Source organism: Erpetoichthys calabaricus, chromosome 5, assembly GCF_900747795.2.
Source record: "Erpetoichthys calabaricus chromosome 5, fErpCal1.3, whole genome shotgun sequence".
In the NCBI taxonomy this organism is placed as follows: domain Eukaryota; kingdom Metazoa; phylum Chordata; class Cladistia; order Polypteriformes; family Polypteridae; genus Erpetoichthys; species Erpetoichthys calabaricus.
Window position 1 is genome coordinate 110,744,615 of NC_041398.2, and position 17,305 is coordinate 110,761,919.

The window sequence follows — 17,305 nt, forward strand, 5'->3', positions numbered from 1 at the left end:
CTCATTGTCTTGAAAACTATTCAAACCTGTTCTTATTTGATTTTGGGGTTAGCTGCCTGAATTATGGGATTTAGTAAATGGTCTTGAGTTTTTTAAATTTGACAGGAGATCAGTGAAACTGAAATCAAATCTTGTATAAAACAATTTTAACCTTTAAGGTTCACTTTCTGGTTAGAAACCGATTTACCATATGTCACTGGAATGTTAGTTTTGTCCTAATGGAGATGTGATTAAATGAATTTTGGAAATTTAATACCCCCTAAATCAACAAGAGTTCAACTGTAATATTATGTGGCATGTATATTACAGTTATTACATTTATACCAGGACACATTTGTATTCTGAGAAACACATTTTCAAGGAAGAATAAAGATTTTTGTTTGAAGCCAACATAATGTGATCAGTGGTTGTTTTCATTTATTTGTGTTCAGTATGAAATGGATTTTTATACACTGTATGTGGACAAAATTAAATAAATAAATATGTAAATGTATTGTGACATGTGACAATAAAAACCATAAAATAGTATGTGAGCATAAAAACTATATGTATCATGAAATATATTTATTTTGCTGCTTATTTCTTTATATATTTATTTCATAATTTCTTAATTTATTCATTTCAATGGTACCTTAAACAACATGAAAGAGGCCTCGAAATGAAAACTGTCATTTTCACCCATTATCATACAAAGACTTAGTGACTGGTTGAGTAATTCTGAGAAACCCACCTTTAGCTGGCACAGTTGCACACATTCTTTGTTGTGCTTGTGTGTTCGTGACAGATATGAGTACAAGAAAAAGTTGCTGAAGATTACTGAATGAAGCTGTAAATTTAACTCAGAATGGTCTAATTCATCATCCTTGCAGACATCTGCATCTGCAATGTCTGCTATAAAATGGTGCACTTGATCGATGAAGATCTGTATCCACTCTATCGACCATCCACACCAGTCAAAAAACAGTACATGCTGGTATCCATCCTCTCTACATTGACAGGTGAAAATGACAGTTTTCATTTCAAGTCGTATTTCATGTTGCGTTTGGTGTCATTGAAATTTATAAATGAAGAAATAATTAAATAAGTATATAAAGAACAAAACAACTAAATACATATATTTTGTCATACAATTATTTATTTGCCCATATCATTATGTTATTATGTATTTATTGTTACACTTCAAAGTATATTTATATATTTAACTTTGTTCAAAATATTCCTGAATGAGTGTAATGTGAAAACAGGAATAGAAAATAAATATAAGCAGAAAGATTTCAGACTCGGCTGCCTGAAAGCTCCAAGGATTTAATTTCAGTTTCTGGCCTGGTCATCCTCTGCATGAAGTTTTCACATTGTCAATTTCAATTCATTCTTGAATCACACTCAGAATATTTGAAAGATTTGCAGATTATCTTGTCTACTAAAATTGTACAAAGTACTGAATGTACAGGAAGAAGTTCTATATATTTTGTAATCTGTCTGAATGATTAACAGTGTACATGCACGAACAGTCAACGGTATTAGAACACCTCAGTTTTTCCATTTTTTCTTCAGATTTAATCAGTTGAAATGCAATAGATAGATAGATAGATAGATACTTTATTAATCCCAATAATTGATCTAAAATGGTAAAAAGGTAAGCAGTAAACTGCCAGATTCTGATAACATAAGAATTGGGAAATGTCAAATTGACAACAGAGGAGAGGAAACTAAAAACTCTAGTTGAGAGCATCCTTTAAGAAAATAGACTGTCCACAGTCATAGTTCTGCAGACCAAGACTAACTGATCATTCTTTTCACCTCACTTGAACATTATACATGATCATTAACAGTGTAAATCCACAATGGTTTGAACCAAATTTGAATTAAGAAGACTTCATTTTGAGAGTCAGTAACTGTGAATTCCAATCACTCAGATGTCTCATTTTGTGGTCAGTAAACAGTAGCTGTAGAATCATACATCACAGCAGAATACTGAGCAGAGAGTTAAAAAAACATTGAGTAACAGTTCAAAATGATTGATAGGTGAGCAAATAACTAACAGACCATGTTGCAATATGAACAGCTAGTCATGATATGCTAATATGAAATAGTGTATCCCCATTCTGAATTTAGTGGCTGAGACCAGTGGGTCATACCTAACACAAGCAGACAGATAATTACATGGCCCTGGAACCATTTAATAAAGAGTTTTTCTTTTAAAGTAGCTTTATTTATCTTTGGAATTTGAAGAGGAGCAGCATTCTGAATTGTAATGTACTCGCCGGAATGAATGCATTGATAACTTCTGTTCAATAAGTAGGGTCAAAGCAATTTAATGCTTTATTTTCTAGAAGGATGATTCCAAAGCCATCCCTAAAATTTACTGGAAACTGTGTAATGACTTAAGAACAGGAGAAATATGGCCGTAGACTCTAGTTCTAATATTAATAGTTTCAGCATTATGAATTAACTAAAAGCTACAAATTGAATAATGAGAGTAGCCTGTGAATAATATTGCTACAGACAGTTCTGGAAATGCTTTGAATCCTGCATACAAAGAAAGTATCTTGATTTTTCAACTCTTTAGAATGAAAAAGTAGGTGTTAGGCTACATAGTGTTGTAGTGTACATGAGAAAAGATGGACTGGTGTCAAAGATAACACCTAAATTGTGTGGCGATTCAGTGAAATTAATGTTTAGACCTACCGTCAAGTTAAAAAGCAGCTGAACTTTGTTGTATAAAATTGTGTTTGTTTTTTTAATTTGTGTTTTTTTTATTTGTTTAATTTTTTTGTTGTTTAAAGATAAATGGTTATCGGTTTCCTGATAGAATACGATAAAACAAAATGAAAATGTGGCATTTTGGTCTGAGGGATAATATAGCTTAGTATCATATGAAAGTGATTTGTTAACTATATCACCAAACAGTACCATTTAAATGCAATGTATTAAGTCCTGAGGGACACCACATTTAACTACAAAACATAACGGTCATGCTATCATCACATTTCTGTACATACAGTACATGGAAAGAAAAAGATTGTTTCTGTACAGAAACTATAGTTTTTCTTCTCCACAGAAACAATACGAGTGTTAGCTTGACAAAATAATTCTAAAATAAACTTGTATGGCCAAGAGCGAGTGGGTCCTGTAATGGACTGGCACCTCTTGTAGGGTTGGTTTCTGTACTGCAGGGATAGTCTCCGGCTTCACATAACCTTGTAATGGAGCAAATATGTTCACAACTGGATACATTATTATTTAATCACACATCTAGAGAATAATTGTAATACATGTTTATGTTTGTATTTGCCATCCAGGCCAAGATGACATTAGTTTGCAACAATTATGCTTGGAGTAAAGGCAAATAAGCTTTGTGCTGCAAAATAGGATTTTTTTTTCTTTATTGCTGTTTTATGATAATGTAATTATTTTTCTTGGTTTATTTATTTTTGTATTTTTTCAAGTAAAATAATAAAACAAGTTGTGGGGGGTATTTTTCGTACGAGGATTACTCATTTACCCGGATGTAATTGTTGACGATTTGGCGTGATCCTGGATCTGTCGGTTTTTCGAAACTCTTGCTGGAAGTGTTGTCATAGCAACACATCCTAATCCTCAAACCTGCTCGGAGCAGGTTTGTTCGATGTAAACAAGGATTAGCTCACACACGTAATCAGTGTCCATGCATGGAATTCATTTAGTCATGACTTCACCGTTCATGAATGAGTGACCAATTGATATCGGTACACAAATTATAAGAAGAGAATTTCATATAGAGAGGGTTTTGCGCGATCGGCAAGATCCTTTATTGCTCCCGGAGGAAATTCTTTCATAGTGTTTCCTGGACACCTGCATGTGCAGACAAAAGAGGCGTTTCATGCCATTGCAGGTAGATAATACACAGGTAAAATCACCCACAGTTCCATAAAGAATCTCACAATCAGCCTAACATTCTCATTACCTAGGGTTTCCAAATGTGATTGGGGTACATGGAACTGATCACAGTGGAGTTTGATCAAACATTATTTGGAAAATGTACCTCTCCTCCTGATGAATAATCAGACACAGTGTCTTCATCAAATATTTGACCTTCGTCAATATCTCGTTGGTCAGACACAGGTTCTAGGGATATGACATTCCCTGCAACTGACCCAAAAAAAAGAGGGCTATATGGAACATACCTATGGCACACATTGAGGACAAATATATGCAATGACCATCCTTTACCTGAAATGAAGTGACCACTGCATCCTGCCACTGGTTCTGAGGAGGCGCTTCCCCCTGAAATGCCCTCAGAAATAGGGCGATGGGCATTTTGCTGGAGAGCCAACTCTTCTGCAGGGGTTAGGTCTGGACTGTGTGGACCTCCACCTGTTTTTTGCTTGTCTGCCTTCTTATTAGCTTTAAAATTAATGTTCTTTACATTATATATGATTCTTTATGTCAACAATTCTTTAAATAGTTATATACCAATATTTACCAGTTTGAAGTATATTCTTGTATTTCACTTTAACCTGTTCCCGTGTTCTCCTTGTGCTCACTTTTGATCTGGAATTATGACATATTAAATAATAATTAATCTGACACATAGGAAATGAAATGCTGCTTTCAGTAAGTACAATGCACACGCGTTTAATTTGTCTGCCACTTTTTGCCAGCCGTCTTTTCTGGTTTGGGCTGCTTTTGCAGTGTTACCCCTTGTGCATATTAAATCTTGAAATTCTTCATGTCCTTCGAATAAAAGGTCTTGCTCCACTTTTGTGAAAAAAAAAAGCACCCGTTCTTTCGTCATTTTGTTACAGCCTTTCAAAGACTTGCTGATCATGTTTTCTAGACTCAATATATATGGGCTTTTCACTCAGTGTGGGCGTGCGCATTCATCTCGGATTATTAGATCTAGCTAGACTAATCTACTGCACGGCTGCGTTTGAAAAACCGACTTATCCCGGATGAGTTTCACTGGCATTAACTCATCCAAGATGAGGCATCTGATCTCGGATGATTTAAGCAACGTACGAAAAATATCCCCGTGGTCTTCCATCCATCCATTTTCCAACCCACTGAATCTGAACACAGGGTCACGGGGGTCTGCTGGAGCCAATCCCAGCCAACACAGGGCACAAGGCAGGAAACAATCCTGGGCAGGGTGCCAACCCACCACAGGACACACACAAACACACCCACGGGCCAATTTAGAATCACCAATCCTCCTAATCTGCATGTCTTTGGACTGTGGGAGGAAACCGGAGCGCCCGGAGGAAACCCACGCAGACACGGGGAGAACATGCAAACTCCACGCAGGGAGGACCCAGGAAGCGAACCCAGGTCCCAGGTCTCCCAACTGCGAGGCAGCAGCGCTACCCACTGCGCCACTGTGCCGCCCCCCCGTGGTCTTGTCAATTGTTAAATATTGTTCAGGTTTGTAATTAGCATTATAGAAAACTGGTATTTTAGAGAAAACTTAATTTAAACTGGAAAACAGTAGTAAAAAGTAAATCTATTGTTATAGTAGAAAATTGCTTTTCAAATATATAGTTTTCATTATTTATTTATTTACAAATCCATTGTTTGAAGATGCATTTTCCAATACAGTTTGGCAGGGAGTGGAACATCCCTAATACTCATCCCACTCATACACCCATAGGACAATGGTGCAGACACTACTTCACATAATTGCATTTGTGTGACTGACACTTTGCCATCTCCTTTCCAGAACATGGTTTCTCATTTCTGTTGACTTCTGATGACTCCTCAACTTTTCCTCAGCACACTGGCTTTTACAGCATCTAGCTATTCAAGTTATTCTTCATCTGCCCCAAAGCAATTAGCCTCCCCTTTTTCCCTCCATCCTACCAAGGGCCTGGTCATTTGGAAGCAGTCATCGCTTTCACCTACCATCAGGATCCCCTTGTTAGTCTCAGTGCTCTTGTTTAAAGGTTTCCTGACCCACTAAAAGAACCTTCCAAATGGCAATAGAAACAACCTTTCTGTAACAGATGCTGCCACTCCAGGTAGCTGCCCTCACCCTATCTGTAAGTGTCTCGTCTATTGGCCAATATATTTTTGTTGCCTAAGTCCCATTGGAATATTACCAAAAGCCATTAGGATAAATAAATTGATTCAATTAAGTTCCCTCTGGAGATGTTGTAAGTATCTATCAGTTTATTTTCTGAACCCACATAAGTATAATATCTGAAGTGCTGTAAGTGCTCAGAATGTGTTCAAGGTATATTTGCCAGTTAGTTAAAAATTGTTGAATGAAAGCCATCCATCAGTCCATCCATCCATTCATTTTTGCACCCTCTTTCAATTCAAAGCTGCAAGAATTAACCCTCGGCAAGTTGTCAGTCCATTGCAGGGTCCAGCCACCCACACCATTCTCCACACTCAACTGAGTCAATTTAGACTAGCCACTCAAAATAGAATCATGTCTTTGTGATGAGACAGAAAAACTGGAGTATCCAGTGGAAGACCCTTGGCGGACATACAGTCTCTACATAGACAGCAACTGGGCGCAGAATCTAACCCTGGGATGCATGATATGTGAGTGCACAATTGAGAAAAATTTCATTTTTTTTATATTTAAGGTGTTTTTTATGTATAAATACAACAATAGAAAAATGAAGATTGATACTAATAACTTAAAAACAATTTTTCAGTGTGCTAATTGCTATGCCAAGTTGAATGAAATAACATAATGTTCTTAAATCTGTTTAATCCAATATATGGTCAAGGGAGGCAGTTGAATGAAATAAACAATACAGATTTTACACTCCGTAAAAAAGTACCCATTATTGGTTATCACTCCCTTCCTTTATACTGCAAATAAATCTTTTAAGTTTATGAATTTGCTTAATCATCCTTTATTTATGAATGTAGTAGTGGAAGACAACATAACCTGATCAAGTAAATAAAGATTAAAACACCAAGTACAGTACTATGCTCTGAAGAATTCTGAACACGTGAATCTTGTTTTTTTTACTGATGACGAGAGTTTTGAATCAAGATGCGATTCATTTATTCAAGGCATGCATTAAACGGGCCTAAAAGCTCCCTGTGCCACCTCAGTAATTTCAATTATTATCTTAACATTTTGTCTTTGTGTTTAGTTTAAAAAAAAAAGTCATTTCAGTTTGTAAGGTTAAGAAGGCATACTTCCAGTTTCAGAGAGTGTCCCTTTCCTGACTGTGTCCCTCTTTGCTTAAGAACACAGCTCATTTGTAATTTGTCAATCTGTCATTCAGGCCTGTCCAGCGTGTACCTATGTAAACACTTCACTGCGCTAACCCAAGCAGATAACCCAACTCAACAAATTAAAAACATTGTGTGCAAGAGAGACCCGTTACACATAGCTTGCATGTAGAGAATCTGAAAGGACAGTTTTTTTTTGTTTTTTTTTTTGCTGAATGTCTAAAATGGTTAGGGGATTCATTCACATCAGTTAACATCCTATCAGGTCAGCCAAGCATGACAAGGGCTGCTTGAAAATGGCCCTCTCAGGAGGCTTCTAAAAACAGTAGGTAATAATGTGTGGAGCTGCCTCTCAGCACATCAGCCAAAATAAATAAATAAATCTAGACGCAGAGCAAGCACAGAAGAGACCCTGCGCATTTGATGACTGGTGCCCGTCTTGTGTGTGCGTGTTTGAGTGTGTATGGTGGCCACTTTCCTTTTATTGTCAGCAACCAGACTGGAAACATGTCAAAGTCATTGCCTTTCACCATGCTTTGTTCAGTCAGTCCGCAGCTTTAGTACTTTTGTCACATGATCCAGAAACAAGTTTCAAACCCTTTTTTCTCATCAACCCAATAAAACATATTGCATTAGATGGCCGATATTAGTGCATAAGACGTTTTTTTCTGGGCAGCCAACTCTCAGTCTCTCAGTGCTTGCCTTTACAATTGCCTTCATTTAAACTTTAATGCTACCGTCTGCCACTATTGTATTTCATTTTCCCCCTTTGGCTCTTTCGAAGACTGCACATGCGCTGACTTGTCGCATTTTCACAGCTTCTCTTCTCATGGATTACAGTGACTTGTAAGGCAGCACTGCTCCAAACGACTCTGCAGTACAAAGAATTTGGCCTTTTGTCCTATTGATCTTTTGTTACTTTTTGAAATCCATTTCCCACTGGTAGCATGAGGACCATAATAGGGATTTTTTTCTTTTCTTTTTCATATGATATATCAAGCCCCTTTTTGTAGGCAATGACATTCAAGACACATGCAACCTCAGGGAATAGTGAATGTTACATTTGTTGGTGTAATAGGGTTAATTTGTCAGAAGTGCTGGCTTTATTCCAGTCCACACAGTTCTTCTGGTGCCACAAGGCTGTGGACATTTATTAGATTTTATTTGTGCTAAGAAGACAGGCAGAGCTTGTGACTGTTTAATGTCTTTGTAATGCTCTGGAGCTTACAGTATTACCTTACTATGCTGAATTAAAAAGCTGTATTTATTATTTACTTAATTTCACCAATCAAAAATGATGAGCTGTCCAGAGTCCTGAGTTTGAACCCTAACTAGGCCCAGTCTTTATGGAGTTTGCACCTTGTCCTTGTATCTATGGGTGTTTTTCTATCTGCACTGTGGTTTTCCTCCCACATCCTGAAATGCCAGTCTGGTTAGGTTAACTGTCAACTGCAAACTATGTGAGTGACTGTGTGTGTATGTGTGTGAGTGTACCTTGTGACAGACTGGTATCTTGTCCAGGGTAGCTTTCTGAACTGGATTAAGCAGACTTGGATGATGTATTTGTAATTTATGGGCGTCATAGTGGCACTATGTTAGCTTTGCTCCATCATCTTGAGTTTGAATCCCTGTCTGCATGTAGTTTGCACATTCTTCTCCAGTTTTTGTGGATTTTCTCTGAGTAGTCTGGCTGCCTCCAACATTCCAATGAGATGCAGATTTCATTGATTAAGGTCCCTAAACTGACAGGTGTTAGTGAATGACTTGTGTGTGTACCCTGTGATAGAGTGGCATCCCGTCTAGGTCAATTCTTCTGTTGCACCAATGCTGCTGGAATAGGCTCCAGCCTACATGAACTTGAATTGGATTATGCAGTTGTGATAATAGACAGATAGACAAGAGAAGCTATATCATTCTCACAAATATTTATGACTTAATCAGAGCCTGCCTACAAATAAAGTGGTTTTGAAGACAATAGTAATAATAAGAATAAATTTTTATCGAATTTGAAACAGAACACTTTTTGTAACTTAGTTCCATTCCTCAAAAAAATCATATTTGGTATGCATGTTTTAAAACTGTGTGAGCTTGTGTGGCTTGTATCGCGTGTCTGTCCATTTATCAGCGTGCTCTGCTTTTCACTGCAAGTCAGTGTGCATCACTTTCTAATTCCTTTCAAAAAGAATGAACCATGGGGGGCTTTTTTTTAAAGTAGGTTTTGTATTTTTGTGATTGGCAAATGGCATTTATGGGCTAATTATGTCAAGCCTTAGAACACAAACTGGTCCACAATTATTCTTTACCGCCGCTCCCACCTCTGCTAGTTCCATATAAGGGTTTTTTTCTGAATGAGCATTGCATTTCATTTGCATTTGATACGCCATAAAGGAACAAAGAGTTTCCTACAACAAGGACAAATGTCAATCTTGAATCTCCTGTTTCAGTTCAATTGCTGATCAGGCGTGGGAGCTGTGGAATCATTGATTTTTAATGTGCTGATGAATATGCAAGGCTAGCGTAGGAGGCAAGCAGTTTTTCATGCTTCCCCACCCCTGCCCAGTCAAAAAAAGGCTTGTTTAGTTTTCATATATTCCATCTTTTTTCAGTCTTTAAAGAGCGCGTATGGGGGATGACAGGCAGCTCTTAGACAGGCGGGTATAAGCATCTCACACTATCTTGACATGAGAAACTCAGAACTCAAGACCTTCAAAAACGACACTCTAATTCACTCCAGTTAGTTTAGGTGATACTATATCTGTAGTGACAATAGTAACTGTATCTTACTTTTAATATTAAATAATAGTAGCAGTTTTTATTTCCCCTTTTCAATCCCAGCAGGTAAGTATTAAGATCCAAAGAATGTTTAAGAGATGATGTTGTGTTAACAAGGAATGGTGAGCCGGAGTTTCAGGCCAACTAGTATATCAACCTACCCCACCCCCTTCTTCTCGGAATCGAGACATTTGTTTTTCAAAAATGTTCACGCATTTGCTTGCATGATGAAAGGAGGCTGGTCTGCATGCATGCACTGCTCGACTGGGGCCAGCAAGGGTACATATTGTTAAATGGAGAATTTGTAGCAATTCACGCTTTCATAATGACATCTAATGAAGCATGCACTTTCGCAAAGACACAGCAGCACAGTGCTTCAATTTAGTTTTCCAGTCTGTCATGTTCTTTCATGAAAAAAAAGAGAGAAAATAACTGTTGGAGATAATCAAGCAATCTTATTATACACCAATTTCCTGTTGCTAGAATTAGTTTTTTTCTATAATTATTATTATTATTGTCATCAACTTTATGTTGTTTTCAGCTAATTGTTTAAAAGGGTCTGCTCAAGGCTTTGCATTTCTTATTAAGATGCTGTTGTTCTGGGGGTTTTCTGCCCAGTGTTGGAAAGTTTGAACTCAGTATTTAAATATTTATAAACCCTGTAGCAGGTATTAATAATTGTACACTGCTGCAGCACCATCGTGGTCTCTGTAAAGCAAGTTCTTGTGAGTAAGGGGTGAGTAAAAGGAGCAGATTTCCTAACATATGTTATAAATATTTCTTTCTGGGATGGCTGATTAACTGCATGGTTCTGGTTTTGCTGAACTTCTGATCTCTGGGCTTGAGTAAATCCCCAATTTGATAGCTAATCAGTCTTGTTACTGCTAACATTTATCTGGAGGATTAAGATAAAAGAGGAGGAAAACAGTTTGAACCTTTTGGTTCCCTCACCCCTTTGACAAATAAGAAATATTTATTTCTAAAAAGTGTCTTTTCAATCAGATTACAGTGTTCTTTAGGAAGTGCCACAGTTCGATTAGGACAAACATCAGAGTGTAAAAATCAGGCTTCTGCTGCAGGGGTCTTTACTGTTTTTGTCACATATGATGAATGATTCTGAGTGTGTAGGTCAAAACATGCAAACATTTAAACATTTATTGCTCTTTAGCATAGCTGTTTCAGTAAATTGAGGTCAAGAAATATATGTTGGGGTGATATAGGAAAGCAATTAATGTGAGTCATCTTGACAAGCTTGCAGAATGTGAACTTTTAAAATGTATTCATCCAGAGTGTTATTTTGTATTTGCTGTGTTATGTAGATATTTTATAATATATGGGAAACTATTCAAAAATAAAATTATTTAATCAAAAATGATTAGGCAGAGTTTGGCAGACTCGCACAGATATTTCTGTTTAATCTTATGTCATTTTCAATTCAAAGTCATGGCACACTACAGTATAGTCAGAAAGTGCCAGGCATTACACAGGAAACTCCTTGGATATTGTGTCAGTACATTGCAAGGCTTATTTTCTTTTTAAAGATTTAATATTAATTTATGTATTAAGTTTTTTTGGGGGGTAGAGAGGAAACAAAAGTAAGCACTGCTGTGCCTTACAACAGCAGCAATGCCTTAGTAAAAACAGCCATTATTAACATTAGTATTACTTTGTATTTGTGATAAAACAGGAATTTTATAAAACTGCATTAAGTTATGATCATCTGTTTTCTTCTTGATTGACAAAGTTATAATAGTTTTCCCTTTAACATTCAATATTATCATTTATTTGCTTTTACTTATTTGTCTTTTGCAGATATGGTTTGCTTTTGTGAATGGATTCTCTGGGCAGATACTTTTTGAAAGATGGTGTATTGGTCTCTACAATGTGGTAGGTGCTAAATCCCTGCTTTTAATTACTAAACAATTAAATATGAACAGATAATCTGATATGTTTTATTATTGGGGTAAACAGTATGAAAGTAGACTTGAATACAGTGGCATATTGCACGATTCACATTTTTCCAAAGCTCAGACTACTAAACAGTTACCAACAGAAAGTCAAAAGGCAAAACGTTAAACTACATACAAACAGTTACAAGACATAGATGCAGCAAATGTACAGTATACTTCAAAATCACCGTGGGAACAAACAGGAAGGCAACATAACTTTTAGCTTGTCCTGAATTCAGGAGAAAAACAAGTCTATGGGTAGATACAAAGATACATGTAAGATGTACACTTTCTTTTTGGCAGGCTAGTACTATATAGACAATGTATACATTCTCAAACCTACTTAATCCAGTTCATGTGCATAGAAAACCAGAGCAATTCAGGCAGCATCGGTTTCATGGCAGGAAGCATCCCCAAACAGCTTTTTAAGTCTGTTACTGAAGTACACATACTTTATTAAATTTAAGCTGATTACAGTCGGTTATAAGAATCATATGATAATAATAAAGAGAGTGTATTACATAGCCTAACATTCTCAAGGTCTCTCAATCCAGTTTATGGTGAAGACACAAGTCACAAAATAACCCAGAACCCTCTCATTATGCACCTCTACTGCGTCTCTGTTGGCTCACTTACATAGCCCATTTAGAACCATCAATTAACCAAAAATTCCTGCTTTGGTGATAGGGGAGAAGACATTATTACAACATGAAAGTGGAATACGCGCATTATCAATATAATACATTAGTAATAATACCGAAAATGCTAGGCAATATACTGTATCTCTTTATATGAAAAGTGCTAAGGAAGCTGATTAGAGTCTAGGTTTGAAAGAAAGGCAGGGAGGTGCTTATGGAAACCTGTTCTCTGTTCAACTAATTACATGCATGCTGTCAGCCAATCAGAGTACAGAATATTAGTGATACGCTAATTACCAAGAGCACACTATGCTAATGTAATAGGATTGTAGTTTCTATTAAAAAGAAAGTACAAGCTGCAGGAAGTCACATCCCAAGAGTGGAATGCTTGCTGCGGAGGAAGACGGGCTCTGCCGGACAGTTTTTATAATATCTCACAAAAATATATATTTTCTTCTCCACTTCAATGCAAGAGAACATGTCTTTGCTTGAAAAATTGACATTTTTGGTAAGTTTTCAGACTTTAATGATACATTTGTATAAAGACACCCCTAAACTTTGGACAAATCTAAAAAAGATGGAAAGATTTTGAAAATTAAAGCATCAGGACATTTGAAACTTCAGTGAATTTGTTTTGTCCTTTTAAATATTTCTCTTCTGTATGTGTTGTTAACTAGCTAATGTCTCCTACATACACTGATGGAAATTCAGAACAGCAAATGTCACAAACATGAAAATTATTTTCTGAAAAGCCTGATTTGAAAAATGTGTTCTTATAAAAGCAGTCAGTGTAATCTAAAATATGAATTATTTTATTATTCACTAGTTCACATGTTAATGACATAATAATTGTTTTATTTTTTTCTTACTCTTTTAAGAAATGTTTTTAAGTTAATAGGAAGAAACTGTAAGTGAATAAACTTAGTATGGGCCCATAATAAGATACATTGTGAAGTCCACAACAATCATATCATTCTCCATAAACCTATGCTGAAATCCCCCAAAGCCAACAAAATCCTCAATTTATTGTTACCCTGGGTGTAAATTCCTTTTTCTGAACACAGGAAATTCAAACTCTGAACTGTATGTTTTTCAGAAATTCAAAGAAATGTCAGGCTAATTTTTATTCCATGTCAAACTAAGCTATTGTTCATACATTCATTTAAAAAAAAATAAGTGTACATAAAAAGAAATAAAAAACACACATATACACACAATATCTGTAATACCTTGTGAAAATCCCCAAATATAATATTTTTGGGCAGGTAAAGAATACCTTTTATTATTACGTAAGAGTTTAAGAATAAAAAAAAAGGATGCTGGTACTTTAAAACTGAGTGGTGGTATTAAAAAAAAAAAGGTTGTGATTTCCTGATCTAGGAAACTCATGAGGCCATGGACTTAGAACTCGTCCGAGTGGCTCCAGGTGTCTCTGCAATCCTGCATCCCATTTTTCCTTTTAAGGGCCAAACAGATTTTAAGTTAACTAGGTACCAATGTGCTGCATATAATATAAAGTGGTTCTATGCTGTCCTTCCATTATATATTTGTCCTCTACTGGTATCGGTTTAACTATAATGACAAGTCCAAATAAGCAGCAGCCATCGGTACAAACTTTATTTGGGAAGTTCCTTTTCCCGAGTCCCAGTTCCAGCTCCAGGAGGATCCCCAACTAAAGAATTTGCTTTATTTTATATGTTGAGACTAAGTGGACATCCTTCACATATTTAGTGGCTGATATGAGAAACTGTGTATGTAAAATAAATTTAGATCTTTGATTATATGCAAGTGCTAAATATAATTTGTGTTATATTATGTGAATTTCAGAGTATTTTAGAGTATGTGAATTTCCCCTTGGGATTAATAAAGTATCTATCTATCTATCTATCTATCTATCTATCTATCTATCTATCTATCTATCTATCTATCTATCTATCTATCTATCTATCTATCTATCTATCTATCTATCTATCTATCTATCTATCTATCTATCTATCTATCTATCTATCTATCTATCTATCTAATTTGAGTTCTGTCGTTTTGGCCTTCTCAAGAATGGGCTCAGCTTGTAGTATACCATATTTGGAACATGTACTTGCTTTTAACTACCACTGCTAGCCTTCTCCAACTGTAATGGACAGGCTTAGCTCAAAAAAAAAGAAGGCAGCAGCTGGGATACTTCACATTCGCAGCAGCATATACTAGAGATTCTAATTCACGTGATAGGCTTTAGCATGTAGCCTAGCCTATCCATGCTATTTGTCACATTTTATACATTTATACATTTACAAACTGTAAATGAGTAGGATCAGAGAATTGTAATTTTCATTTGAAACTCAGTCATTTATGAAAGTGTTAAGTTTTTGCATAACAATGACTTTTTGTCGAATCAGATAGTAATGGCATAGTTTTAAAGTTTTTCCGTTAATTAAAATGTATTTATTTTGTTAGCAATTTTTGAAATTGACTGATTACAATCATGTCTTCAAAGAAACAGAATGACTTGTGCTTGCTTTCCTTGCAATTAAGGAGGTCTTAAAGAAACAAGCACCAGCATAAAAATGGTTTAGAAATTTTGCAGAATTATGGTTTTATTGGCCAGGAAAAGTGGAAAGAAACTTTACAGAAAGCAGTGAAATGTCAAGGAAAATTCTTAAAACTTTTCTCCATTGAATTATTTTTCTTGAACATGGTAAAGCAATGTTACTCAGAGATAACAACACTTTAAATTTAGATTTAGTGACACAAATGAGCTGCTGCATACAAGAACAAACAGTAGTGCCTTAGGTAGTTGCTCTGAAAACATACATAATATATTTAGTGAATTTAAATTGAACCCTTTAAACAACAGAAATTAGATAGATAGATAGATAGATAGATAGATAGATAGATAGATAGATAGATAGATAGATAGATAGATAGATAGATACTTTATTAAATACATTGTAAGGCAAATCCCAAGGTTCTTCATCAATTGTAAACTTGCTCTTGAGGGGACTGCACCTATTATGTCCTTAGTGTTGGAAAAGTGAAATGGAAGCCTTTTTTATTGTGCCATGTAGAGAGTTTTATTTGTCTTTTTTCACTGTAAATGATGATTACACATTGGAGCTCTTTATCGAGAACAATCAGCCACACATCACTGAGACCAAAAAGATACATACTCACAGCTCAGAAGTTAGTCTTCATAAATATTTCATATTCTTTAGTCAAGTAAATTCTTTTGTTCTTTGAACCATGGAATATGAGAGAGCACTGTGCAACTTAAGCAATCAAACCTTCGTCATGTGCACCATGTTTCTGCACTTACAAGGGTGTTAACATTTAAGATGCAATAAAAAGGATACAGTACTTTATGGCTGGAGCATGTGGGTGAAAAATTTTAACTTGTAATATTTCTGCCCAATTCTAATATTACTGTGTTTATGTGAAGCTTGTAAATCTGAGAAAGTGTCTTAAAATGTTCACTAGTGTTGATTTAGAGAAAAATTGGGTATGATATACCCTGTACAATACAATTGTTTTTATGTTTTCCAGATTTTGACTGCAGGAGCAGGTTTGGTTGCAAGGAATTAAAGGAGCAAAAAAAAGCTTTACATTTTTTTGTTAGGATAAATGAACTTTTCTGACGTGCTAGATATTGTGTTATGTACATTTCGTGTAACATGAAGCTTGTTCCATCATGTATTTCATACTTGTGTAATATCCCCTTCTTTCAATGACACATACTTCTTGCAATCTGAATAGTCTCTCTTAGGTTTGTATTAAACTTACTGCAATTTATATTCTGTGCAAACTCCCCTTTCCTCTCAGATTTTTACAGCTTTGCCTCCACTGACCTTGGGAATCTTTGAGAGATCCTGTCGTAAGGAAAATATGCTGAAATACCCAGAATTGTATAAGACCTCTCAGAATGCAATGGGGTTTAACACCAAGGTAAGTCTGAAAACGTACAGGTGTGGTTTTTGTGACTGTCTAGTTTCAGTTTAATGTCAAACATTACTTTCATATATTGTACATTCATAGCCATGTTTGTGAAGTGTCTCTGTGACAGTTTACTTGTGGATAAAAATGTTATAGAAATAAAGTTAACAGTTTCATTCTGTGAAATTGTGAACAAAATATTCACAAAATATTCTAAAAAACAAGCTAATAAAATAATAAAATACAACTAAAAAAATATAAAATCTACTAAGATATTAAAATATTACTAAGCCCCAACACAAAAAACATTACAGACAGTTAAACATAGTGACCACTTTTTTAGACAGGTTCACCTAGCAGCAAGTTGGTCCCTCTGTTTATCCTCAGAACAGCCTAAGTTTATCAAGAGAAAGACCTAACTAGATGGCAAAAGGGCACCAGACCTTTGTGTCCCATAGTTGTTATGAATTAGCTGATGGTGGATTTCTATTCCAAATACAGTAGCTTTTTACATATGTCTTATTATCCAGGTGGTGGATTGGATTGTGATCCAGTGACTGAGGGTGCCACTGTGTTAAACTGAATTTCCTGTTATGATTTAGAAGCCTTTCTAGGGCTTTCCTAGCCTTGTAAAATGAAGTATTATACTTCTGAATTTCTGGTACATAAGCAAGGAACCAAAATTCATCCAACCACACAATGTTTTCCAGGCATTAAGTACCCAGTGTTTGTTTTCCTTGGCCCACTAAAAGCATGAATGAGAAGAAATTTTTTGACTTGTTGGTTACCATTCCGCACCATGAAAAGCTGAATTCCCTATGTCTGTTGTTTTATGCTATTTTGAGG

The 17,305-nt window shown here is 35.8% G+C and overlaps 2 protein-coding genes across 2 annotated transcripts in view; one reads left to right on the plus strand and one right to left on the minus strand.

Moving 5' to 3' along the window:
- slc30a9 (solute carrier family 30 member 9) overlaps positions 1-17,305 on the minus strand; it is a 990,624-nt gene that overhangs the window by 621,352 nt on the left and 351,967 nt on the right. The window lies entirely within an intron of this gene.
- The window catches only part of atp8a1 (ATPase phospholipid transporting 8A1), a 338,290-nt gene that overhangs the window by 262,711 nt on the left and 58,274 nt on the right, over positions 1-17,305 (plus strand). Inside the window, 2 exon segments of the mRNA XM_051928331.1 lie at positions 11,761-11,835; positions 16,349-16,471. Coding sequence (XP_051784291.1) covers positions 11,761-11,835; positions 16,349-16,471 — 198 coding nt within the window.